At 54.5% G+C, this 26,524-nt stretch overlaps 9 protein-coding genes across 9 annotated transcripts; 7 read left to right on the forward strand and 2 right to left on the reverse strand.

The window, feature by feature from the left end:
• Nucleotides 1-404: 404 nt before the first annotated feature.
• EX895_002470 (uncharacterized protein) lies at nt 405-2,017 on the forward strand (the record flags this gene model as incomplete). The annotated part of the gene is made up of 2 exons (XM_029883069.1): nt 405-485; nt 587-2,017. The coding sequence occupies 2 exons, from the start codon at nt 405-407 to the stop codon at nt 2,015-2,017; spliced, it is 1,512 nt and encodes a 503-aa protein (XP_029740467.1).
• A 1,344-nt stretch (nt 2,018-3,361) lies between these two features.
• EX895_002471 (uncharacterized protein) lies at nt 3,362-5,183 on the forward strand (the record flags this gene model as incomplete). Its single annotated transcript, XM_029883070.1, has 2 exons — nt 3,362-3,454; nt 3,732-5,183. The coding sequence occupies 2 exons, from the start codon at nt 3,362-3,364 to the stop codon at nt 5,181-5,183; spliced, it is 1,545 nt and encodes a 514-aa protein (XP_029740468.1).
• Nucleotides 5,184-6,005: 822 nt separating this feature from the next.
• On the forward strand, nt 6,006-7,509 carry EX895_002472 (uncharacterized protein; the record flags this gene model as incomplete). Its single annotated transcript, XM_029883071.1, has 2 exons — nt 6,006-6,008; nt 6,601-7,509. 2 exons carry the CDS (start codon nt 6,006-6,008, stop codon nt 7,507-7,509), a joined length of 912 nt encoding a protein of 303 aa, XP_029740469.1.
• A 1,544-nt stretch (nt 7,510-9,053) lies between these two features.
• Nucleotides 9,054-12,416, forward strand: EX895_002473 (uncharacterized protein; the record flags this gene model as incomplete). Its single annotated transcript, XM_029883072.1, has 1 exon — nt 9,054-12,416. The coding sequence occupies one exon, from the start codon at nt 9,054-9,056 to the stop codon at nt 12,414-12,416; it is 3,363 nt and encodes a 1,120-aa protein (XP_029740470.1).
• Nucleotides 12,417-14,229: 1,813 nt separating this feature from the next.
• Nucleotides 14,230-15,066, forward strand: EX895_002474 (uncharacterized protein; the record flags this gene model as incomplete). Its single annotated transcript, XM_029883073.1, has 1 exon — nt 14,230-15,066. The coding sequence occupies one exon, from the start codon at nt 14,230-14,232 to the stop codon at nt 15,064-15,066; it is 837 nt and encodes a 278-aa protein (XP_029740471.1).
• Nucleotides 15,067-15,735: 669 nt separating this feature from the next.
• On the reverse strand, nt 15,736-17,475 carry EX895_002475 (uncharacterized protein; the record flags this gene model as incomplete). The annotated part of the gene is made up of 1 exon (XM_029883074.1): nt 15,736-17,475. One exon carries the CDS (start codon nt 17,473-17,475, stop codon nt 15,736-15,738), a length of 1,740 nt encoding a protein of 579 aa, XP_029740472.1.
• Nucleotides 17,476-19,014: 1,539 nt separating this feature from the next.
• Nucleotides 19,015-21,672, forward strand: EX895_002476 (uncharacterized protein; the record flags this gene model as incomplete). The annotated part of the gene is made up of 4 exons (XM_029883075.1): nt 19,015-19,880; nt 20,549-20,905; nt 21,001-21,073; nt 21,166-21,672. The coding sequence occupies 4 exons, from the start codon at nt 19,015-19,017 to the stop codon at nt 21,670-21,672; spliced, it is 1,803 nt and encodes a 600-aa protein (XP_029740473.1).
• Nucleotides 21,673-21,719: 47 nt separating this feature from the next.
• On the reverse strand, nt 21,720-24,719 carry EX895_002477 (uncharacterized protein; the record flags this gene model as incomplete). The annotated part of the gene is made up of 1 exon (XM_029883076.1): nt 21,720-24,719. One exon carries the CDS (start codon nt 24,717-24,719, stop codon nt 21,720-21,722), a length of 3,000 nt encoding a protein of 999 aa, XP_029740474.1.
• A 340-nt stretch (nt 24,720-25,059) lies between these two features.
• EX895_002478 (uncharacterized protein) lies at nt 25,060-26,449 on the forward strand (the record flags this gene model as incomplete). Its single annotated transcript, XM_029883077.1, has 2 exons — nt 25,060-26,235; nt 26,324-26,449. The coding sequence occupies 2 exons, from the start codon at nt 25,060-25,062 to the stop codon at nt 26,447-26,449; spliced, it is 1,302 nt and encodes a 433-aa protein (XP_029740475.1).
• Nucleotides 26,450-26,524: the final 75 nt, after the last annotated feature.

Here is a 26,524-nt window from a genome sequence, read left to right on the forward strand (position 1 = left end):
TGGTGCCTTGTTGGAGTTGACGGTGGCGCGTCGACGTGCCCTCAGTCTTGCTTGTGTTTGCGCGAATTCATAGTTTAAGTCGCTGCACGGCTGTTCGCTTTTCGCGGATTGGCCGTCGAATCGTGAGCGTGGCATGTGTGTTGCGTGTGCGTGTGTGTGTGTGTGTGCCTTTGTGTCCCTCAAGTTGGCAGGTCGTCCGCAGCGTGTCTTCGGGCGGCACAGAACCAGAATCGCCTTTCACCGCGCGCGCTCCGACGTTGGTTTCTATTGTCCAACACTGGAAAAGATCATCATCCTCGCTCGCTCGACTGTACACCCTCTTCTTCTTCCATCACCATCACCATCACCGCTCACATCTCCCTTTCATCCGGTCCTTCGCTCACGTTGGCCTCATCCACAACACCATGTCTACCACCGAAGTAGAGACCCTCGTCATCGGCGCCGGCCCTACCGGTCTGGGTGCTGCCAAGCGTCTCAACCAGCTCGTAAGTCGATCGTCCCGCCACACGAAGACGACTAGGGAGACGAGAAAGGCGTGTGCTGACGGCTGTGTATTTCTTTTCGCTTCTGCTACAATTACACACAGAACCACGGCCCATGGCTCCTCATCGATGCCAACAAGGAGGCCGGTGGTCTCGCTTCCACCGACACCACCGACGAGGGTTTCCTCTTTGACGTCGGCGGACACGTCATCTTCTCGCACTACCAGTACTTTGACGACATGATCAACGAGGCGCTCCCCAACAAGGAAGACTGGTACGAGCACCAGCGTGTGTCGTACGTTCGTTCCAAGAACGTCTGGGTCCCTTACCCGTACCAGAACAACATCACCGTCCTTCCCGTCGAGGAGCAAGTCAAGTGCATCGAGGGCATGATCGACGCTGCCGAGGAGCGTGCACGTGCCAAGGACGCCCCTACGACCTTTGACGAGTGGATCATGCGCATGATGGGTCAGGGTCTCGCTGACCTCTTCATGCGCCCTTACAACTTCAAGGTGTGGGCTGTGCCTACCACCATGATGCAGTGCAAGTGGCTCGGTGAGCGTGTCGCTGCTCCCTCGCTCAAGCTTGTCGTCTCCAACACGCTCAACAAGAAGGTAGCCGGCAACTGGGGTCCCAACGCCACTTTCAAGTTCCCCGCTCGCGACGGTACTGGCGGTATCTGGAAGGCGGTCGCACGCACCTTGCCCCAGGAGAAGCTGCTCTTCAACAAGCGCGTCAAGACTGTCGATGCCGTCGCCCACACGGTCCAGCTCGACGATGGCTCGAGCATCAAGTACAAGCACCTCGTCAGCACCATGCAGCTCGACTTTTTGATCGACAACGTCAAGCTCCCCGCTGAGGAGAACCACGCCCAGCTCAAGGCTGCCGTCAAGGAGGGTCTTGTTTCGTCGTCGACCCATGTCATCGGTATTGGCATCCGTGGCTCGCTCCCACCCCGTATCGGCGACAAGTGCTGGCTCTACTTCCCTGAAGACGACTGCCCCTTCTACCGTGCCACCATCTTCTCCAACTACTCGCCTTACAACTGCCCTCAGGCCGACGTCAAACTGCCAACGCTGCAGTACGCCGACCCCAGCAAGGGAGCCCCCTCCAAGGAGGCCAAGGAGGGCCCTTACTGGTCGCTCATGATGGAGGTGTCCGAGTCGCACCTCAAGCCCGTGGACGCACAAAAGATCCTGGCCGAGACGATCCAGGGCTGCATCAACACGGCGCTCATCAACGCCGACGACGAGATTGTGTCGACCTACCACCGCAAGTTCACGTTCGGCTACCCCACGCCATCGCTGGGTCGAGATGCTGCGCTCGCCACATTGCTTCCCGCTCTTGAGAAGCACGACATTTATAGCCGTGGTCGCTTCGGTTCGTGGAAGTACGAGGTAGGCAACCAGGACCACTCGTCTGCGCTTGGCTGGGAGGCTGTCAACCGTGCTCTGCTGGGCACGCCCGAGCTTACGCTGCTCAACCCGGACTGGGTCAACGGTCGACGCAACCACGAGCTTCGTCTCACCAAGTAAGAGACAGATCCAGGGTCTTTGCAGCAGCAGCAGCGGCAGCAGGCGATGTCGACACTCACTGGTGTACACCTCTGTGCACGCTGCCCGCCGGTCTGCCCGTGGGTCTGCCTGCGTCTGAACTTGCTGTCGCTGATCTCACCGCTCGTCATCTCCTTTTGAGTTCAAGCATTAGAGAGCTCAGAGATGCGCGGTTGTACATTGTCCATGAAGCTGTCCAAATATATAGTACACTATAAGGAATGCACTCGATCCGTGTAATTCGCTGCCAGTGCCGACAGATAGAAGAAGCCCCTGCCGCCTGCTTGAACGAAAGCCACACGACTGCTAAATGGTGTTCAAAAGCAGCTCAACCTTCCTATGAGATCGACGGGACAGACACAGCTGGTGGGCGAGGAAAATCCTCGGCAAGATTTGTTCAATCTTCGGGGAGAGCGGAGCGCCATGGGGAGTGGGCAATGCAGAGGGAACGGGAAGCGTCAATCCGTGCGGTCTTGCTTTGCTTTTTCTTCTGCTTGTTGTTGTGGCCGATTTTAGAGCTCCGTTCCAAAGTTGCTCCCAGCAACAGGCTTTACCGAGATTCCACCGATCTGCGGCCTGCAGCCTCTATCTTTTCCTTCCTCTCTCTCCCCTCCCTCTCTCTTTTCCTTTTTCTCTCTCCCACTTTCCCGCAATCAGAAGATTGAGAACGTAGGCCTCTTGGCAAGCGTAATAGCCGACGTCTCAGTTGGCAACATCGCTGGCTGCAAATCTGGCCTTTTTTCCCGGGTTTAAAAGTGACCATGTGGTTGCCTCGACATCTGGCTGGCTGCCGGTTGACTATTCCCCTCATGTGGAGCGGGACCCGAAAAAATCAAGAAGGCAGAAGCCAAGTGTTGCACTCGGCGGCGTCATTCCGAAAATGTCGAAAAGAATGAGTGAGCACGGCAACGCAGCAGTGTGAGTTGATCAGTGCACTTTCAGAAATGTAGAGGGAAAGGTGGCGCGGTGCTGCTATTGCTGCTCTTCCAAAAACGCATCTGATCTTTTCTATCTTTCGCACTTTCTTTCTTCTTCCACCATCACTGCTGCCTCTTGTTTGCCCGACTCGCCTTGCCGTCCCACACCCAAGGAATTAGCAAGCGTCCGCCAAAGCGTAAGTGTTGGGCAATGCCTCCTTCGACGTGCTCTCTCAGCATTCGACAAGTGGGGGCCGAAGCCGGAGGTTGCTCCCTAATTTGCACACTCACTAACTCAAACCCGATACCACCTTGTTCTGCGCAAACAGTCCGCCGCATCCAAACACGCTTGCTCTTTCGATCATTGACTCGCTGAAGGCTCGACTGCCTTCGCGCTGCTTCGAAAATCATGTCGTTCTCCTCGGACAAGAACAGCCGTCGCGGTTCCATCTCGCTCGCCAGCAAGCGTCGTGGCTCTGGTACCGAGAAGCTCGAATCCCACGTAAGTGCCTCTCTTCTCACCCGTTCCCTTGCCATTTAAATAGGTGTTCGCCAGCACCTTCTCGCGGTTATCCTCATCGACTCCAGCAGCGGTATCAGTGGCTGCGTCTGATTCACCCGCAGCGCTCCACGTCTGGAATTGGCGGCTGCTGTCCCTGATAAACTCTTCAACCCCTTCCTCCGTCTACAAAATGTCTCATCTCGTCGACTTTCTGGCATTTTTCGGGCATGCTTTGCTGACGCTCAACCCCCTTTACGAACGTCCGTTGATCAAACAGATCGCCTCTTGGCACACCAGCACCCACAAGCATGAGGACAACCCGCACGCACACGAGGAGCAGCTCAAGCAGTCGTACGAGCGCTTTGAAAAGCTCTTCACCATCACCCCGCAGCGTCTGCGCATGATCGTCGACCGCTTCGTCGGCGTGCTCGAGGAAGGTCTCCAGAAGCCCGGCCAGACCGTGCCCATGCTGCCCGCCTACGTCTTTGGCTGGCCCACCGGTGACGAGGTCGGCTCCTACCTCGCCCTCGACCTCGGCGGCACCAACCTGCGTGTCTGCCACGTCGTGCTCAAGGGCAAAGGACAGTTCGAGATCACGCAGTCCAAGTTCCGTCTGACCGACGAACAGAAGCAGACCGAAGGCCAGAAGCTGTTTGACTTTTGCGCAGACTGCTTGGCCACCTTCATCAAGGACCACTTTGGCGATGCCAACGGCGACGTCATTCTCGAGGAAGAGTTGGCGCTCGGATTCACCTTCAGCTACCCCATGGAGCAGGAAAAGATCGACCACGGTAAGCTCGTACGATGGACCAAGGGTTTCGGCAACCCCAACACCGAGGGCCGCGACTGCGCTGCCATGTTCCGCCAGTCGCTCGACAAATTTAAGCTGCCCATCAAGATGGTCTCGATCATCAACGACACGACGGGTACGCTCATCGCCTCCAACTATGTCAAGCACGACACGAGGATTGCGTGCATCTTTGGAACCGGCTGTAACGCCGCTTACATGGAGCACCTCAAGGACATTCCCAAGATCAAGCACCTCGGCCTGCCTGAGGACGAGGAAATGGCAATCAACTGCGAATACGGTGCCTTTGACTCGTTCAAGCACGAACACATGGCCGAGATCCGCACCAAGTACGACGAGCACATCGACCTGCACTCGAACAAGCCGCACGAGCAGTCGTACGAGAAGATGATTGCCGGTCTGTACCTCGGCGAGCTCTTCCGACTTTGCATCTGCGACCTGATCGACGAAGGAACGCTCTTCTTGGGCCAGAACACGTACAAGCTGGAAAAAGCGTTCGCGTTCGACACGGCCTTCCTGTCGTTGATCGAGTCGGACCCTACGGACGAGCTGCTGACGGTGACGGGACTTTTTACGCACTTTTTCGGAATCGACACCACGATCGAGGAGAGACAGTTCTTCCGCAAGCTGGCCAAGCTCATCGGCACACGTTCGGCGCGTCTGAGCTCGTGCGGTATCGCTGCGCTGGTGACCAAGATGGGTTACCTGGAGAAGGGATGCGGTGTGGGTGCCGATGGATCGCTCTACTCGAAATACCCCGGATTCGCAGACCGACTTCACCAGGCGCTCGAAGATATTTTCGGCGAGAAGGGACGCAACATCCGCACGTACCAGGCCGAAGATGGTTCCGGAGTGGGTTCTGCCATCATTGCAGCCATGACCAAGGCGCGCAAGGAGGAGGGCAAGTACGCTGAGGTGTAAAGGAAAAGGGCAACAGATAAGTTTGGCGCAAACCTGGTGGTCATGTGTTGTTTGTATCAATCCGCAGTAGTTGTTTCTGTCGAGGGAATGCCATGTTTGCATGCAGCTCTGATCTGAATTGCATATGTGCGCTGTTGTTGGTGTGAGGAGACAGATGGGTGAGAGCGATCACATTCAACAACCGGCCAGCCCGAAGTGAGACTATGGTCTTTATACGGCTGCCCGCAAACTCTGCTCCCAGCCACATATGGAAGCAGATCCTTGAAAGTGATCAGCATGTAGCAGATCGTCAAACTGTCTTTCGATTTAAGCGAATGCGAGAAGAATCACGGGGGAGAGACGGGCGGAGAAGGGGCCGGAATAATACTGTTAAGCAATTCTCGATCTCGGTCGGTGCGTTGTGTTGTTGCCTTTGTTTGTGTGTGACGGAAGTTGCAGCCGAGCTCGAGAACGACAGAGATTGCCGAAAGGAGCGGACGGAGCGAGAGACAGTGAAAAAAGAGAGAGAGTAAACGGTGGCCGGGGATGTGACAATATTGCGGAGAAGTCGCCGGTTTGCAAAGCGTGGATTTCCCCCGCTTCTCCCATTTTTGACACCATGCTCTCACTCTCCGGATGCTGGCTTTGCATGAGGCGGCGGTCAAGCACCGGTCAATTCGTGTCCACACTGCCATAACTTTTGTTCTTCTCGTCTCGAGAGAGTGTCAAAGCTTGAATCTTGCTGCTGCTGGAAGCTGCTTTCATTTCGTGGTAAAGGGATGGGATGACAATTGCGATGATGCCGGGCGGTCGGTTGCCCGGCAATCTCACGTCGGCATTCTAATGGTGAGTTTTTGGCCGAAATGGAGCCAAAACCCGAAAAAGGCACAGCGCGTGGGTCAAGTGTGACACAGAGGTGCAGCAACTGCAGCAGCAGCGCACAGGGGCACACGCCAATTGGAAGAAACGCTGATGACCGGTGGCTGTCCCTCTCCTCTCTCTCTCTCTCTCTCTCTCTCTCTCTCTCTGTGCGTCTGTCCCCGCGTTGTTGTTCCTGTCGGGGTATCCGTTTCACCTCGTCTCGTCTGTCGTCTGTCGCTCAGCCACTCAACGGATGAGAGCGAAAGTGCGACGTGGCCCTTCCACTCACCTCAACCGCCTTGTATATAAACTTGCACTGCTTCGGAAATCTTTTCCTTTAACACCCTCATCCATTCCTCTTACATAGTGTCATCTTCATCCTCAAAATGTAAGTAACATCCCCACCTACACTAGCAGCAGCCGTGCTGCTGCTCGTCTTCATCGCTAGCCTTCAGATAATGGCACGCTGACACTACTCGACTGCTCACTCCTCCTCTCTCAAACGCACAGGCCCACCACTCATTTCAAGCTCAACTCTGGCGCCTCGATCCCTTCCGTGGGCCTTGGTACCTGGCAGTCGCCCAAGGGTGAGGTGCGCGATGCTGTCTGCCATGCTCTCAAGTCCGGCTACCGTCACATCGACTGCGCCTGGGGATACCAGAACGAGGACGAGGTCGGTGAGGGTATCAGGAACTCTGGCGTTCCCCGCGAGGACATCTGGATTACCTCCAAACTCTTCGAGTTCCACCACAACCACGTGCGTCAGGCTGTCCAGGACACGCTCGACAAGCTCGGCGTAAAGTACCTCGACCTCTACCTCATGCACTGGAACATCGCCTTTGTTCCCGAGGACGTCCCCGCCGGTCAGCTGCCGCGCGACTCCAAGAAGGACCCTGCTACCGGCAAGCACCTTCTCGACCTCGAGACCACCGAAAACTTCACCAAGGTCTGGGCCGAGCTCGAGAAGCTTGTCGACGAAGGTATCGTCAAGAACATCGGTATCTCCAACTTCTCTATTCGCCGCACCAAGGAGCTCCTCAGGTCGTGCCGCATCAAGCCCGTCGTCAACCAGGTCGAGCTCTCCTTCACTTTCCCCCAGCCCGAGCTCGTCGCTTGGCTCAAGAAGCAGGACATTCTTCCTCAGGCTTACTCGCCTCTCGGCTCCACCGGTGCCAGCCAGGCTTCTCTCAGTGTCGTCGACAAGATTGCCAAGAAGCATGGCGTCCAGGGTGCCAATGTGCTCATCTCGTGGCAGGTCGCCCGTGGCTGCAACCCTTTGCCCAAGTCGGTCACTCCCGCACGTATCGAGAACAACATCAAGCTCGTCGATCTGTCCGCTGAGGAGGTCGACGAGCTCGAGAAGGGCGCCCTCGCACAGACCCCCAAGAAAGTCTGCGATCAGTCCGACCTCGTCGTTCCCTCGTACGACATCTTCGAGGCTAACCATCCTACCAACAACGATAAGGTTCAGGCTGCTCAGGCTTAAATAGACTCTTCTTCGAAACACATCAAAAAGTATTGTCAGACTTGGGTTTCGATGCTTTTACTGTACTTCATGTCACCCTCAACAATACAGGCGTGCAACATCCCAAACATAGCAAGTCGTTGGCGCGTCCAGACTGTGTCGATCAAACAATTTGGAGAGCTCTTCGTCATTCAAACACGAAACCGTGGCAGCATGGCATCTGGTAGCATTGTTGTTGTTTGGATTAATAGTCGCCATTGTCTCCGCTCGTGTTTAAACCCGTATGCAGCAGCATGTCAGTATGTAGGCCTCTCATCGGCTTTATGTCTCGCCACATACATGCCAAGAGAGATCAGGCGCAAGAGGTATGGTCGCTCTGCACGCCAGAGTCCAACAACGAATGTACACCGAGCAATTGGATCTCTGCTGCACGGCCACATGTCCTCTGTCCTTGAGCAAGGCAGCGATATGAGTCCCGAACGCATTCGCTTTTCTACCAATCTATTGTTTTCTGCAACTAGGCGTCTTTGCTTTTTCCTTTTCATTTCGGGCCCAAAAGGATAAGTGCCGGTCTTTCTTGGCATGGCAAACTTTCAAGGCGACGATCAAGGCGAACGTGTCCAAGGGCGTCGATTGACGTGTCGCTACGCATACAAGAGTCGCAAAAATTGCATCGAGCATCTGCTGCTCATGCTATAGGCTTGGTGGTTCCAAAGAGGAGGTGGCGTTGACCGCGGCGGTGGAGACCATACTGAGAGCACGGCCATCGACCGTGATAAGGATGCATCGTCGTCTCTCAGCTCGACATTTTCAGTAACCACACCCCACCGCCAGCCTACAAAAACGTAGGCCAGTCCGCTAAAATCCAAATTCACATCAGATTATCCTTTCCACCTCTTAAAGCTCCCACTCCCCTTTCGCTGCACACTGTCCAGTTACTGCACACCTGGACGGCAGGCCAGCCTTGCTGCTGCACAGCAGGCAACCTCTTGCTCCTACACCACACTCTCCAAAATCCTATTCTCTCACGCGTATGTGCGCGTGGACTCTCCAACTTCATGTGACCGCCCAAAACAATTCTTTTCTTCCTCTTCAAGAGATCATATGAAGCCGTGTCTCCCAGACGGGGCGAGCTCGCTTGCTTGCTTGTCGATATCATTCCACACTTGTTTTGTTACTTTTGCGGCATCGAATAGGCAATCATGCATACGTGCATATATACAGTATCACACACCACATCCTCATGCGTGCGTATTATTCCTGCTTCTTGCTTCAGTCACATTAAGCCCTTCCGGCCGGTCTTTTTCCCCTCACTTGGGGCAGACACACAGTTCCACATAAGCAAAGGCGTGCATCGAGTGCCGCTTCGCTGTTGCTTGAGAGACCTGATAAAGAGGACGAGATCGGCAAGGTCACTGAAGGTCATGTCGCAGGCAGCTTGGCAGAGAGATTCTTTTCGAAAGAGCCTCTCCCGTCCTCTCTTTTATCTGCTCTCTCTTTCTGTCGTCTTCTCGCCACCTCTGCCCACTTCCTCAGTCCATAGCAGAGTCGTTCGAGACCAAGGCATGTTGCCGTCGCAGGGCCATGGCCACCAGTACGGCTTTGAGACGCACACCATCCACACTCCCATCGTCGGTCAGATAGCTCTGCCGAGTCAGCAAGATATTCTGCCTTACACTCCACGATCCAAATCACTCGACTTGCTCCGTTCCGATGCGGCAATCCCGGTTAATGCACGAAACTCGCTCGACACCCTCTCCACCCTCAAGGGGCATCGCATTTCAAGTCCTATCTTCTTAAACAGCAGTATCGGCGTCAAACCTCTCCAGCAAGTGACTCACCGTCTCGATAGCCCACTGATTCTAGGAGCAGAGTTCGAGCAAGAGTGTGGTGATGCATTCACATCTTGCTCCACTGCAGATCTGATTCCGAAGGCTGTTGCAGGCAATGCAAAGATGAGAGCATCCACCATGCCGCGCTATGCGATGGGCGCAAGGACGGTGGACAACGCTCTGGAGCCCAACACCCCGAGCCGTGGCCAAGTGTCAACGGACAACCTACTCAAGAGCAAGTTCAGCATGTCCCCCGTCCAGCCGTCGAAGCGATCCAAGCCCAGAAACTCCGAGGATCGGATGCACTCTACCGTCGCTACTCATCGGTTGCCTGAAGGGGTGCTGAGTCAGGACAGTGGCAGGTCGGCGTTGGGCAACTGGTCGCATTCTATCGGTATGGCTGCGAGAAAACTCCAAAAGAGCGCTCTGCCGAGAAAGACGTCGGACGAAAGCTACCAAGCGACGACACTTGAGGTCCGTCGAGAGGTCAACGAGATGCTCGTCGTCGAGACGCCAGAGAAGGCCAAGAGCTCGTTGAAAAGTGCGACAAGTCTTGCTTCCATTCGAAGGTTCATCACGCCGTCGAGGCGAACAAGAAAGTTTTCGAGCACGCGTGGAATAGCCGCCCCTCGCCGCGCCATGCTGACGGTGGACGATGTGGTCGTCGAGCGCTTGACGGCTGCTTCTGCGTCCATTGCCGGCAACGAGGACACGTGGTTCGATGCCGACGGACGCGCTAGTCGGGATGGCCTTTTGGAACCAGCTGAGGCTCCTGTTTGCACTGCGTCGCTCATAGTACCAGACGCTGTAACAGCTCGTTTTTCCAGAAGCGCAAAGAGGCAGGCAGATTCTGACGGCGTTGCACTTCGACCACTGTCGCCCGATTTTTACGATCCACCTCCGCAGCTGCGGTTGCCAGACCGAAGATTCCTGGAAGGTATCGAAGTTGATCTCAACTGTTGGTCGCGTTCAGCTTCCCCAATGCCGGTGCCGAACGGAATCGACTCCCATCCGCAAACAGAGCCAGCTGAGGTCGTTGGCTCCGTTGAGAACAAGCGGGTCGCTTCCGGTCCAGGTCCTTCGAAGCTCAAGACGCTGCAGCTACTGGCTAGACGCCCCTTTGACGCGTTTGGGAAAAAGATGCGAGAGATGGAAATGTTGTGGTGGCCATCGCGCGGCAATTCAGACCTATCGCGAAGACTAGAGCCTGCTTCCGTTTCAGATCAAGCCTACTGTGATGCCCTGACACACACGCAGCCGACGAGACGTAGCGAGGACCTGCTGTCCCGAGCATCCCCACGCGTATGCGATACGATGACAATGGCATACAAAAGCCGTAGCGTCGAGTTAGATCGCATTCAGCTGCTTCCTTCGAAAGTGGTTCCGCTGCGGTCTTCAGCCGGTTTGAACTACAAACGACGACCGACGATCCCTGATTCGTTTTCCGTGCCTACTTCTCAAGAGCCTGCCCCTCTTCGTAAAGACGTTCAACAAAGCTCAGTGAAGCAGGCACCGAGTGCTCAGGCGCGAATCTCGGATCTAAGACATCCTTGGATGAAACAGCTCCAGCTTCCTGGTTCATCGCTGCCTACTTCAGGCGTGCCAGTAGCGAGCTCCAATCCAGGCGCGAGGCCAATTTGGCCAAAGATGGATGCGGAAGAACTGGTCTCTCAGCGCAACATAGTTGCAACGGTATCGTTGACGGCTGCGAGTATCGCCTTGCGTCAGAACGCCCCGACAAAGCAGTCGCCTCGTCGTCCGCCAGCGTCGTTGCTGGGCCAGTCGCTCCCCATCCCGCCTCGAAGCGGCCGTAGTCGAGCCAGTACGATCAGCTCGCAAAGTTCGACGACGTCGTCTCCCTCGGGTAAAGTGATTGTCTCGCGTCGATCGTACGGCCAGCGTCTGCGCTCTCCGAACTCGCGAGAGGAGACGGCAAGTATCCGATCGGTGGGGACATCTATTCTGTTTACAGAGTCGCCACCGGGTTCGCCCGGGATGCGGAAGCTCATGTCGCCTTACTATGTCACCAGGTCGCCGAATACATTGAGGGTGCGAAGTCCGCCGACGACCGTGCTTTTGCCAAAGTATTCGCCACGTCGAGCAGGAAAGGTCGGCGCGCTGCGCAGTTGGCCCTCCGTTGCGTTCAGGGACGACGAGTCGGACATGGGTGAGGAGCAGGAGTGGATGGACGAGGGGTCCGATAGTGCTTCTACGGGGATGCTCGAGGGAAGAGCGTACCCATCTCGACTCGAGGAGGACTTCCCTACCATTCGCCCTGGTTTTCTCGAGATGAGCGAAGCAACACAGACCCTCTCGAATCTTGTCAAGACTTTTTCTGGCTCTTCTGGCTCTCTCAGCCTGCACTCCTCACCTTACAAAAACAAAGATACTCCCGATCGCAACGTCACCATCGGCACCCGGCGCGGGCTGTACGGCATCATGGAAGCCGATGAACACAGTTTCGTCCGTTCATCCCCACCTCCGCAACGCCATCTCACACGTCAACGGCTGATCAGCATCGCGAGCCTGGTCTCCACCGAGGCCAATTCAAGCTTTGAAGACACAGAAGAGCTGCAACGTTTGTTGGACAGCATCATGGCGGCTGATCTGGGCGGTGGGGGTAGCAGCAGCTACGAAACCTCGGGTTCGAGGGATATGGCGCTGCTTTCGCCGTTTGGGTCTCCCGCGGAATACAAGGATCCGAGGACGGTCGACCAGCTTGGGTCGGCGGAGGCAAAGGAGGAGAAGAATACGCCGAAGGGGCTGAACCAGCTGCCTCCGCCGCCTAAGTTTTTGCTGAACGATCGTCCCATTTCCCCACCGGGTTCATGCTGGATGAGCGATCAGACTCATAGCAATTGCAATTCTGCCGGTGAGAATGCTGACGTTGGCTTTGGGGAGCCAAGCACGCTGACCGCCGCCTCTTCAGCATCGAAGGAAAGCATCTTCTCGCCCCCGTCGGTGGATGATCCATCCACCACTCCGGCTTTTCGCATCGGCACAAAGAGCTGGTCGAAAGCGGCAACGACGTCGCACGACGACTCGGGTTATGCTTCGTTCTCGATTCTTGAAAGGTATGGTGCGCCGCAATCCTAAGTCGCGAATGTATCGAATGCGCATTGACCGCTCTAATGAAGACCACTGCTCCCTGCACCAAGTTAATCGAACAATGTCGTCTAAATGCGTGCGATTTCTCTTTGAACAATGTGTGTGGCCACGAAAAAATGAAAGACTCTGACTCGTTGGAGCTGACTGACTTGATATCTGAGCCGTTGCAAGGAGTGGATGTCTTGCGTTGAGAAGCTGACCACGTGCTCTCACAGGAAGTCCTGAGTTTCAGCCGCTCGTGTTCGAGTTTCATTACATGCGAACCATCCTGAGGAAGAAGAACCATCTTCAGCGATTGACGATACGGGGTGGAGAGGCTTGCGAGGCGAACAGACCACCCGTGGCTGCCTCCGTTTGTCCCGGTCGCAGCAAAACCGTCAGCATCGTGCAATTGCCTATCACCCCACCATCCGACCTTCTCCGCCTTCTCCAGATCCGCTTCGCCTCCTGCATATCTTCGACGAGGATTGTGGGTGCGCAGTCAGTCACTCGAGAAACACAGCGCTCGCACAAGCCTCCGCCAACAACTGACATAAAAAATCTCTGTCCGTGCAAAGCAGAAACCTGATTCGACAGAGGCATACCAGAAACCGTGGCCCCGCTCGCATCGGGAAGTTTCGATGCCCATGTCAAGTTTCAAGTGAAATTAGAAGATGTGTGACTTCACTGGCGCCCCGCCATCGCAAGCCTCTCTCCTGTGTCCCAAAAGAGGTCGGTCTGATAACACAGGGTCTACCAGGCTCTTGACCGGCTTGTACTGGAAATCAAAATCATAAATAGAGATTCAATGTTTGGAACTGCTTTTGCGGTCCTAATTGATAGAGGTAATAGAGGTAAGTATGTATGAGTTCAATTGTTTGGGTCAAAATTGCAACTTATCAAAAGTGACGACAACAGGCAGACGCTATACTCTACTATACTTTTAACCGATATTAGACTGGTTAATGTGATTCATCTTTTGCTTGTTCTTCAAACGATCACCGCGGCCTAGTTGTTGGATGGTGGATAAGATTATTGTCTTAACAGCTATCTCTGTACAACTTCTAATCTGGCATTGTTTTAGCTCTTCTGCACAACAGACGTCCTATATCAAACAAATTCATGATTGTGGACAAACAAGAAGTGTAACTTAGCACCTTTTATTCCTTGACAATGTGAAAAGCGTGATTGCCATGACTGTGCTCGGTTTCAACAATTCCATCTGTTGAATTAAGAATGGTTGTTTACAGAGGAAGCGGCAAATAGTGACAATGATTCTGGTCGAAATCGGCATTTGACTCTGATCGACCAAAAACAATTAGCAATTCAGTGGAATTCAATGCCAATGCCTTTGTCTTCGCCAACAAATCCTACTCAAAAAACCAAACAAACAGAACTTTGCAAAAATTACCGACTCATCAGCACAGCACATCATACAGTTATGACCTTGCAAAAAAAAAGGTATCATTCTTTCGGGAAAAAAATCTCCCTGTTCGTAGAGCTGTGCCACAAAGCTTGACTCGGCGGAAGTCTCCAAACACGAAAACGCTGAGTGAAAATGCTCATTGACCCAATATTCCTTGTAGTTTCCTCAGTGCTTTTAAGTTAGACGTAGTACTGATTCGTCTGTGTTTTTAGAACGGACATAATTCGCGAAATCACGTATATCAATTCTGATTTCCGGGCTTGCGGATTCGTTTTTACCTATTATAATATTGGCAACACACCGTGCACGTCTTGTTTGGAGTGTCACACGTGTTTGAGCAATAGATCAAATCTTTGCATCCTCCTACCATCTCTCGGCCATCCTCGCGATGCGGCCATGCCCGTCAGACCACTAGCACCGCTGGTGCACGGACTCTCGGTATCTGGGTTCATCAACGGCTTCCAATTGCCTGGACGACCAGGCCACTTTCAGGGACTCCTCTCATCGCACCCATCTGCGAACAAGGTCGTATGGCCGGCCTTGACCAAATGGTCATCTCTCGGTTCAGATGGTCAGGAGACACTCGAGGGCCTTAGAAGGCCCGAGACGAGCAGCTTGATTGTGCCAGTTGAGATCTCGCAACAGAATGTGGGCTACAACGCAGGTGGCAGCAAGTGGGATCGCATCGAGATGCCGTTCTCTCTCTTCCTCGACGCATTCATACAGCGCAAGATACCTTGGTCGAGCGGAGAAGAGCAGCAGCCGGTGGGCTACCTGGCACAATTTGACATGCTGGCCAAGACGCCAAGTCTAGCGGACGAGGCACCGAGTCTGCCGCATACGCGAGCAGGACCTAAAGGCGCGCAAGAACAATGGCGAAGCAATGTGTGGATCGGACCAGCAGGCACTTATACCCCCCTACATCGCGACCCTTACGAGAACATGTTTGCCCAAGTGGTCGGTCGAAAGCGGGTCCATCTGTTCGCGCCGGAGCTGGCGCCGTTCCTGTACATCAACAAGAGCGGCGTGCAGCGAAACACGTCTGCCATTGCATCAGAGCAAGAGCTCTTGGCTCCATCTCCAGATCGGCCACTGCTTTCAAAGGCTCTAGCATCGGAAACCGCCTTTGTCACCGAGCTCAAGCCAGGCGATGTGCTCTACATCCCACAAAGTTGGTATCATTGCGTTCAGAGTTTGAGCACGAGCGCGAGCGTCAATTTCTGGTACCTTTGAAAGTTGCACATAAGCAGGCGATGAAAGACGGAGGCAGCTGCTCGTCCGCACGCATTGATGGAACCGAAGCTGACACAGCAACGAAATCAGACCTTGGTTGGCCCGCAAGGCCAGTCGGCCAAGTTTGGCTTGTTTTCATTATCTGGACGGTGTTCGGCTCCCTGAGATTGTGAGACTGACTGCCAATGAAGTTTTTGGACGACGCGAGCCTCAACCGCCGGACTGTTTTCAGGTTAGAGGGCGACGCTTAACTTAACTGATACTGAGTTGTGCTGGTTGCCTTCCATCCGAATGTAGTTTCTGAGTGAGGGATTACGCGAAGATCTAGGTGGCAGCGTGCGAAAGGCCATGGAAGCCACACAATGAAATGATCAGCCGGGCCCGGTGCTGGCTCTCATGGCCGGGCGGTTGCATTGCCAATCTCGGTCTGCCAGAGGGAGCAACACGACCTATGTCACGATACGGTGAAACCATCCTTGATTGAATGCAAAAGATCCCTTAATAATACACGGTGAAGAAAGCAGAAAGGTTTGTATGGATGACAGGGAAGCCGCTGCTGACGATGCTTGGCAGCTCAACAGAAAGGCGGCATCGCAAGTCGTTTGACGGAGAATTAACGTGCAAATAGATGAAAGGGGGGGTCGGAGGCGGCTAAAAAGCAAAGGCTTTTTACATCAACCAGTCCCAAATACGCTGGAGAGTAGAGCGAGTCTGCTGGGATTCCTTGATCTTCTCTGCCTCCTCGTTTTCGTCGATCTGCCTACGGCCAGTGTCAAAGTCCATCTGAGAGAGGCTGACGAACTGGGTCTTGTGGTAGAATTTCCATCCAAGCCACATGACGAGGAACAGGGGGAGGCAGATGTATGTGGTGACGAAGCTGCTTGTGCTCCACTGGCCGTTGAGGAAGACGGTGAAGCCGGAGAACAGAAGCACGAGGCAGAGGAAGAAGATACCAAAGTAAGTGAGATATGGTTGGAAAGGAGCGGTGTACGGAAGGGTACTGCGGGGAATCTCGTGGAATTTGAGACCTTGGTAGAAGCGGGCATACGTTGCAAGGATGATGACCCAGGCGATAATGACACTGATGGCACTGACGGCATATAGATATTCGAATGCCTGCGCTGCACCGCCTGCTCCACAGGACATGTAGGCGAGCGGTGCGAAGAGCGAAGTCACAAACAGAGACCAGACAGGAAGGCCGTTCTTGGTGCATTTGCGAAGGAAAGCCGGCGCCTTGTGCTCGAGAGCAAGCGCATAGATGGTCCTGGACGAGCAGTAGAGGTCACTGTTGGCTGCAGACCAAGTTGTGACGATCAATACACCGTTGATGAAACTAGGCAGTACGCGGATACCTGCATTTGAGATAGCGAGAACGAAGGGAGAGGCACTGGCATCGCTGCCACCGTTTAGCAGGCGTGGATCGTTGTATGGGACAACAAGGCCAACCATGAAGATACCCAAAACGTAGAAGAGGAGAATTCGCCAGAAGACTCGCTTGATGGCCTTGGGAACGTTCTTACGAGGATTCTCGGCCTCACCGACAGCCACTCCGATGATCTCTGTTCCAGCGAAGCTGAAAGCAGACTGTACGAAGACATTCCAGAAGGCGAGGAAACGGCCAAGAGAACCGCTGATGCCTCCAGTGGGCTTGCCAGTAACGGGATCGGGGCTCCAGAAGAGCTGGGCCATAGGACCAGGATTTTTCCAGTACCGGAAACCGATGCGATCGCCGCGAGGACCTCCCCCGAGGTCGATGATGAGCGAGGTGATGATGAGGACGATGATGGCGACGACCTTGATCAAGCAGAACCAGAATTCGGTCTCGCCGTAGTACTTGACACCGAGGGCATTGACGCCGATGACGAGGACAACGAGGATAGAAATCCAGGCGGCAGGGTTAATGGTTTGGTTTGCGTCCCAGTACTGGATGAGAATGGCGGAGGCAGAGATCTCGGTGGGGATGGTGATGCCGTAGGAGTACCAGTAAGTCCAGCCGAGGGCGAATCCAAGACTTGGGTCGAGGAAGCGTGTGGCGTGGTGGGTGAAACCACCTGGAACAGCCAGGAGCGTGCTGACTTCGCCGAGAGCGACCATCATAGAGTAAACGACAATGCCCATGATCATGTAGGCAACGAGGGTGCTGACGGGCCCAGCATTGGCGAGGGAGCCGCCGAGACCGACGAAAAGACCGGTTCCGATGGTGCCGCCCAAAGCAATCATTGAAAGGTGCCTTTGCTTGAGGTTGCGCTGAACGGTGCCATCTGGAGAGTCGTCGTCCAAGCCGAGGCGGCCGAGGGCTGCGGCGTCCTCGTTAGAGTAGCCCTTCTCGACACTGTCGGTAGAAGGGGGAGAGCTCTTCTCCACATCGGGAGAGGCGGCGCTGATGGCCTGTACATCCATAGAAGCCATGGTGTCGTCTGAGGTCCGCGTAACGACTTGGGGCTGAACGGACCAGTGTGGGGATAGATGATGGCAAACGGAAATGACGATGTAGTAGACAAGAAAGATGGCAACGGCCGGGGCAAAAGCGTGGCCATATGTGAATGATTGGCTCACGGAGCAAGCTCGAGCATCCAATCGTTGCACTCGTCAGATGTGACCAAAAAAGTTTTGCGCAGACTGCAAAGCGGAAATTTTGACAGTTTCAAACGGGTTTCATTTTTCTAGTCACAAAGTGTCCAAGATCGCCGCATAGTATCTTCGAGCACTGCCCCCTCTGCCAATCACATCGTGTTCTGCACGGGAATCAAGATGAGCATCAAGATGAGCATCAAGCAGCGTGGAATGGAAGAAAACCTGGCGGGGGGATAAGTCAATCAAAGTCTGCTCCGGGGGCGAAAAGGCGAAGTTTGGCTTATCAGGGTCGGATATTTAGTTTGTGCTGATTGTTTGCTGGTCATGCCTATACGGTAGGACACCTGGAACAAGCTCACAACGCTCGCAACAGCTACACTTTGACGCGTACATCTCATTGGACTTTGATAAAGCAATCTGCGATCCCCGAGAGATCACAGTTGGACAGAAGTTGGCCATGTCTTGTGGCGGTGTGTACGAGATCAGATGACCCAATGGGTCTTGTACAGAAGCAACAGCCGAAAGGAACGGCTCAGCCGCGCGATTGGACGCTCGCTTGCTCTGACGCGAGGCTTCGAGACCTGCCGTTGGAAACAACGAACCGAATTCGTTCGGCCACAAAGAGAAAAGGTTTCGGATGCGGCCGACGGACAGATTGCAACTCAGATTACCTACTGCAAACAGGCTCTGGTCCATTTTCTTGCGGAACAAGCGAGGTCAGGCGCAACTGGCATCCATGGAATGACAGTTTTACCGCGGTTAAAGAAGCCAATCAACTCTTCCTGCAGATTGACCGTTTGTCCGCAACAGAAAACAAAAGAATTGGCCCAGGAAATTCACCGAAATCCCGTCTTTTGACCGATGAAATACATTGTAGTTCGCTGGGCCGTGCCTTTGTCGGGCGTTGAACTTCAGTCGGGCCGTCTTCGACTTTTCTGATTGATCGACGTCCAATTGCCTCAGTTTCGAATTTGTGTCTCAAAACCTGGCTTGCATGTATCTAGTAGTCACTGTTCTCGAATCTCTCCACAACGCAGAGATTCAGGAACAAGGCATCTCGGCAGGTCGTGGATGCCATCTGATAGTCTGATAGTCAGGCTGCGGTCGGGTGAGGATGGGGCGCTATGTGCAACAAGTGTCCAGTGGCCTGCAACAACATCTTGCACATATTGAATCCGGCATGAAAACACCACTAACCCTTGCGTATGTGTCAGGATTACGTAATCTCAAAAACCGAGCCCACTTTCTTCGGACCCTGCATTCAACCAATGCGTTAGGTTCTTGGCGGGCTCTGTGATCCACAACCATCGTCCCTTCTTTGGGCCCCACCACGAAAGCGCAACTGGCAATCGCCGGCGCTAGCCTCGCCTCGGAATGGTATTCGACTCGAAAGACAAGCTGTCAAGGCCCTCCTCCAGGCCTCGTGCCTTTGACGACTCTGACGACGATGAGACCATCCACAACGAGGAGATCGTTTCGTACGGTCGTGATGGCGCTAGAGGCAGCAGAGCACCACCCAAGCCTACCGCACCGCGTATCATTCCTGTCGCACCCAACTTTGACTGGCGACAGGATCGCAAGCAGCGTCTAGGCATGGCGTCCAACCTACATTCTCTTGGTCCTCTCGTGTCCATGCGCCGCGCCGACTCTTCCGCCGTGCCTGGATCCACTGCCACCGCATCTGCAAAAGGCGATACCGGCAGCGAAGCCATCAACACCGAAGCACAGAAGAGCGGCCTTGAACTTCGAAGGATGAGACCTCGGTCGGAGGACCCACCGCAAGGCAGTACGGATCAAGCCACTAACTTTTTGGAAGCTGCCGATGCATTGCCTGCTCCAAACACAGACGATGTATGCACGGACCAGGAAGCACTCAAAGCTCTTCTTGCGGGCGAGGGCGTCGGAAGTACCGATACAGGAGAACCTCTGGTCATTCAACAAGAAAGCGATTCTGAGCTGCTACAACACGACATCGACTCGAGGCCCGAAGCACCCACGCTCGATGACTACGCAACCACACCAATCGACCAATTTGGCATGGCTCTTCTGCGTGGCATGGGATGGAAAGAAGGCATGGGCGCTGGAAAAGGTGGTAAGGGTCCTCAACAGGCAGCCGAGCCGAAAAAGCGTGCAGCTTTGCTCGGCCTCGGCGCCAAGGAAAGGCCTGCAACATCGTCAAGCTTTTCTATGCCCCCATCCTCGTCACGAAACTATCGGCCCAAGGACAAGCGCGATTACAAGTACGTTCCTGTTTCCAAGAATCAAACCGCCTCTTCCAATGAACGCTCTGCGCCATCCGGCCATCGGTCACGCGAGGAGGGACACACCGAACAGCGCTCGAGCGGTACATCCTCATCCCGCGACCACCATCATCGAAGGGAAAAAGACGACGGCGGCTCGAGTCACTCACGCTTCTCACATCGAAACCGGTCGAGAAGCCCTCCAGTGGGTTTGGACCACGTTCGAGATCGTTACCGCGACCGTTTCAGGGATGACAGAGACCGACCCAGCGGCGAAAGACGCTCGCACAGGTCTTCAAGATCGGATCGTGATAGGAGATCGGACCGTGATCGAGATGACAGGCGGGACAGAGATCATCGGCGTTGACGAGGGACATTGCACGTACACTCTTCTATATCAACACCATCATTGTTTGTACAGTCATCCGGAGCATATCCAATTGCAAACTGCGTATACCCTCAAGTGTGCAGAGCGGGAAAGCGGCTGAGCGAGACGCGCGACACGCTCGCTGCTTGATCTTTCGAGTAAAATGCCAGTTGCTGTTTCCGAATTGAACGCCGTACTTCTTACCCCATACATGCACACACGTCAGGATTCTTTCACGCTCTGCTCTTAATGTACGCCCACCACCCTCTCTAGCATCCCTCGACGCAATGGCTCAAGACAGTCTCGCCCTCGCCTCGATCGGCGACAAGCTCGAGTACTGGTCACGATCTCCCCTGCATCCCACTTTGCTGCCCGTGGGGGCTCTCGCGCTCATCCACGCAGCGAGAATCAGCCACGCTACACGACAGGTTGCCGGGAGCCACAGTTATCGCTTGACGGTATGGCAGGGGTTTGTGTTGAATCAGATCCTCATGTTTGGAGGTGTAGTGGTCAGCGGCCTGTTGCTGGGTATCCCGTCGCCTGTTCTCGTGGCTTGGCCTTTGGTGGTGTTGTATGGAGGGGTTCATATTTTACTGGACGTGTCATCGGTAGGGAAGGTGCTGCTGCGGATGCAGGATTTGGAGTTTGTTGGCCTCTTGTAAGTATGAACGCCAGTGCGGGTTCGATTGTCTCTCGTTTGCGTTGTGTTTGACAGTTACGTTCCCTTTTGCGACTCGATGTGTATGTGCTTAGCATGGATCTCTCTTTCGCGCTACTCGACGGCGTCCTCAGAGCAGAGGGCATCATCGATCTCGGCGTCGAGCCCGTAAGTTCTCTTCACCACACTTGTCCACTTAAACCTCCTTCAAGTCAGCTGACCAACTCTTCATTCTCATCTCAACGCTGTACCTACCGCAGGTCCTCCGACACACATCGCCCCGAGTCTCAACCTCGCTCTTTGCTGCACTGCTCAACTCGGCCATCATCGGTGGAGGCGTACCGCTTCTGATCGACATGTTTAAGCTTGACTCTTCCACGGGTGAATGGGGTCTCCGCACTCCAGTCTGGATGAAACATCCGTTCAAGGGAACCAACGACGCTCTCAGCGCTACTCTGCTCGCATTCGTCTATTTGGCTCTCGCCGGCTCGACTTCGGCGCAGCTCCCAGTTGTTGCCGGCGTGGTTGAAGCGTCGGGGCTGGACAAATTGAGGAGCAGAGAAGTGCGCACTTTCTGCTCGCTAATGCTAGGCGCTATCTTGCTCGCTGAAAAGGCGACTGTGCTCTCGTTGGCGTCGAGTGCAGTTCCAAAGCGTGCTACATCAAGACCTCGTGCTTCTGCGGCGGCTGCTGCCGCTGATGGGAAGTCAACTGCAGCCAATGGCGGCGCAGACAATCGCGAATCTACCTCACGCAAACAGCGATAATTTGGTCTTGGCAGTTGGCTCATAAATTCGGAATGGTGTCAATATCTCTACCAGATGCGTGAACGAACCATGTTGTATCGACTGACTTCCATCAGCGAGTTCTCCTTCTTGGTCTTGTGCTGGGCCTTGTCTCTCTCTTTGCCCGCGGGCATCACATGTGTGCCATCAAGCTTGATCTGGATCGCATCATCGTCCGGCCTATCGATGAACTGCCCCAGCGACTTGTCGTAGCTCCTCTCGTCCTTGTTGGTACCGATGGGCGCTCTGTCTCTGGCATTGAGGTTTTCCTCGTTTTCGCGCTCGTGCATCGTAGCGTAGCGCCGGGAAGCAAAACTGATGAGGTTGGTACCGAGGAGGAGCTTGATAGCCACCAGGAAGGCCCATGCGATCACGAGCGTCAATGCCCATGCCGAGCCTCGAACAAACAAATCGAGAGCACGCACCCAGTCATTGTCAATATCGTTGGCACCGAATTTTCGCGCCACGATGCCGATCCAGCCTGTCTCCGAGATGCGCGGGCTGACAGGAGCAATGCATTCGTCAATGTGGCTGTCATCGCCGATCATGCCGATGATCTGCAGGATGAGTCGGACGAGGAGACACGCCAAGGGCAGCGCAGCGAAGCCGAGACGCCGGCTAATGATAGGGCTTTGGTCGACAAAGGTGTGCTTGCGACTACTTTCTTTTGTGGAAGGTCCGCCCACGACGAGGTCGCGGCAGAGCACGTCCATGAATCGACCGTATACAGCCGGTCGAATGTGATTGAACTTGGTGATGAAAGCATGCTTGAGCCAATCGACGATGCACTCGCTTGCCAGCACGATGCAGACAGGTGTAAGCACCGTCTCGAGTAGACTGAGGCTGGGGAAGACGGTGAAACTGGCGGGAAGCGGACTTGCTGAGGGCTCGAGCGACCCGCCGGACAGCTCGATGAGGTTGCGAAGGCCGATGGCCGAGAGCATAAAGGTGAGCTGGAAGCGCTCGACGATGTCGGCGCACGTCATTTGAAAGACGTTTTCCTTTTCAAATTTTTTGAATACGCTCGACTTGATTTCTACGAATTGGTTCGAGAGCAAAAGGGTGAGCAGCGCATTGTCGTAGCTGTTGATCGCGACGTTGAGCGTGACAAGCTGGTAGAAGAGGACCAAAGTATGGGCAAGTACGTAGCAGAGACTAAGGCAGAAGAAGCCAATGGGTCGAAGGTACGGCTGCTTGCCATTTTTGCGACGTGCGAGCGTGCTTCGAGAAAAGAGCGAGTCGAGCAGATCCTGACCGAAACTGCAGCAGAGTCGATCAGCAATCTCGAGCACGTTGAAGATGACGGAAAGCTTGACCACGTCCTGGCCTCGAACCGAGTGGTACATCTTACTTGCGTCGGTGATGCGCGAGAGGATGACGCAGCTGAGGACGATGAGTAGCATCTTGAGAATGTCGCACTTGTGCGACGAATGCAGATACCTCTTCTGGCCTCCTAGGATCCACCTTGCACTGTTGCCCAGCCAGGTCCACATGGCGACACCAAAACGGAGCGGCAGGATGGTGAAGGTGTAAAGGAAAGAGTCGAGGCAGACGACGAAGCCAAACATGATGATCTTCTCCATCCAGAAAGGGATCGAGATAAAGTTGGTGACCCTTTCCCATTTCATCTCCTGCGTGGCATCGAAGTCGGTAGCGAGAACTTCTTCTTTGAGATAGTCCCAGAGGCTGAACGGCGTGTTGTCCTGGCGGCTCGGGGAGGCAGCGACATCAGGACTAGACAATACATCTTTGTTGGCTTGCTCTTGTTGCGTAGAGATGGGCGGTTCTTGATTTAGCGGTTGGTTGTACATGGTGTCTTCGTGTAGCGTGGCGAGACTTAGCCTGGGGGTCATGAAGGCTTCCACGGGCTCGACCAGTTCGTTTTCAAGAATCAGGGGCGACGGCGCCAAGTCTCGGTGGGAGCGTCGGTGTCTGAGCCCATGTTGGTCTAAGTCGACAGGACCTCGAGCAGGCGAAGGCGTAAAAAGGGCGGTATCGGACAAAGGAGAGGATTTTGCACGGGGCGAAAGGAGCGGACGAACGAGCTTGTCGGCTGCAGTGGCGTCGGTTTGTGACCTAAGAGTCTGACCGTTGGGAGCTTTTTGATCTGTGATCGAGCATTTTTGTGTGGACCACGCTTCCTTGCCCACCGCGAACGTCTGGCTTTTCTCGAAAGAGTCTGGAGGCTCCTGTTTGACTGTTACTGAGTTGGACGAATGGGTGCCATTCGAATTCGCGTTAGGACTGGCGTTATCTTTGACCTCATTCCCGGAGTCGAGGTCATACCGCAACCCATTTGCTCGTTCTCGTGCATTGATACTGTCGATTCGTTCGGCGTGATGAGGTTGGTAGTATGAATCGTGCGGATGCGTGTCCCTCTCTGTGTCGTAGAGCGAAGCTGGTGGACTGGCGGATGCATGGTCTCTTTCTATAGGCGAGATGGTATCGAGATCTTCGGAGGATGGCGACGATGCAAAGGACGACAACCCGGAAAGGAGAAGAGCACGACGGCTCTTGCGGTACTGCTGTGTGGCTTCTCGATATGCGCGTCGATGCAGCTTAAGCTCTTCAGCATCGGCATCGTCAGAAAAGTCAGAGGCGGAATCCTCGTAAGCAGGACCCTCGTAGACTAGGTTTCCATGCTCGTCCATGAGGATGCTATCTTCCTCGTCTTCCCAAACGTCGTCATCGTCGTCTGCTGGTGTTGAGGCATCTTCATTGTTGCGTGGGATGTCTGCAGGCCCTACTGTCGACTCTCGAGAGTGTGCGCGTAGCAGCGCATCCGTTGCCGGTAGCTCAAAATCGTCAATCTTTGTATCATCCCCGAGCTTCGACGGTGATGGCGGTGTCGATGAAAGGAGCAAGCTGTCACCCAAGCCAGCCTCTCGCCGCAAGGTTTCTCGACTGAGGCGACTGTGACGACTGGATTCGGGACGGTTGCCGGTCGAGGCGGATGAAGTATCGCGTGAGGCGCCTAACGAGGCGCCGGGAGCTGGCAGCGGAGTGCCACTCAGGTCTTCGGCCTTCATCCGAGATGAATCATGTGCGTGTGATGGTGCGTGCGATGGGGACGATGGTAAGACAGTTGACGGCGGGTAGGCCGAAAGATGTGTGATTTTGTGGAGGCGCCAATCCCAAATTATTATTTATTAATTCTTATACAGTACTGTACCTAAAGCAACTTTTCCTCTTTGCGGGAGTCGGATCGAAACTCTGTGTTATCTTGAAAGCTTCTGAAAATTGGAGAGCCAAGAAGAAGTCACTATCTGGCCACGAGATAAAGGTCCGCTTTGCTTGCAACACCAACTACTTTCTTCACCACACTCCCTCTGTCTTCATCGGATATCCCGGTTCTCAGAAATTACGGCAATGGAGCCGGGAACGATATCACACGAGGACGAGGAGCAGCGCCTGGAGAGGCTGCACTTTGCCAATGTGCTCAAAGCCTTTGACGACTATCTGCCCTACTGCTTATCGGGCAACGATGCACGACGTCGATCCTACTTTTCGCTTCCAAGAGCGCATCAGCAGCTTCTCGCCGAGATAGGTCAGCCATTATCGCTACCGGAGCTGCCGAATGGATCGTCACAGCCGAGACCCTCGCGCGGATTCAAGGCGAGATTGGAGGAAATCGACGACCGAATACGTCGGAACTCTGATTTGCTTTCGCTCATCGCTGACGAGTCACGAGGTTTTCTCGGCCCAGATGCATTTGGAGACGACGACGATGCAGCCGCCGAAGATTCTCAAGCGGGTAATGAAGCAGCACACAGCGCCAACGGCAGCAGCAGCAACAGCTACACTACCAAAGGCGGTCGCAAGCGCAGAAAGATTTCGGGTCACGAGATTGACAAGATTCAGAGTACGCTCAAGCAGTTCGTGCGCGACTGGAGCCGAGAGGGCGAGCCGGAGCGTTCGACCGTCTACGGTCCTTTGATGGATGCAGTGTCCCGAAGATATGGAAAGATCGCGTTCGAGGATCGTGGACACGTTCGCATCCTGGTACCTGGTGCGGGACTCGGTCGGCTCGCTTTCGAATACGCAGCCCAAGGCTATTCCTGTCAGGGCAACGAGTTCAGCTTCTACATGCTGCTAGCTTCGCAATACATTCTCAACAAGTCGAGTCAGGTGGACGAACACATCATCTATCCGTTCGTGCACTCATCCAGCAATTGGAGAACTGCCGACGACATGCTGCGGCCCATTCGCATCCCCGATGTCTTGCCCTCCTCGCTTCCTCAGACAAACGAGTTCAGCATGGTAGCCGGAGAGTTCTGCGAGGTCTACTCGAGACCGGACGAGAGGCGAGCCTGGCATGTAGTAGCCACCTGCTTCTTTATCGACACGGCCAAGAACGTGCTGCGCTACCTCGAAACATTGAACCATCTGCTGCCTGTGGGTGGACACTGGATGAACGCAGGGCCGCTGCTGTGGCATTTTGAAAACTCGGGCAACTCTCGCGGCGGTGCGGGTGACAGTCTGAGCATCGAGCTCACACTCGATGAGCTGATCCAACTCTTGCCCCAAATGGGCTTTGAGCTCGAAGTGAGTCCAACGCCCATGGCGGTAGCGACATAGCTGACCTGATTCCACGACGCTGATCCCCTGATCTATTTTGATTTGATTCCGACAGGAACGACGCGAGCTTTCACCCACACCTTATACGGGCATGCTCAATGGCATGCTGCAGTACCATTATCATCCCGAATTTTTCGTGTGTCGCAAAGTGCGAGACGTCGAGCCGGCACCGGTTGTATAGCAACGAAGAAAATTTCAGCATTTTGGCATTCAGATCCTTGCGACGGTATTGGTTACACGATTGAGACCAAAATCG

Source organism: Sporisorium graminicola, chromosome SGRAM_15, assembly GCF_005498985.1.
Source record: "Sporisorium graminicola strain CBS 10092 chromosome SGRAM_15, whole genome shotgun sequence".
Taxonomy (NCBI): domain Eukaryota; kingdom Fungi; phylum Basidiomycota; class Ustilaginomycetes; order Ustilaginales; family Ustilaginaceae; genus Sporisorium; species Sporisorium graminicola.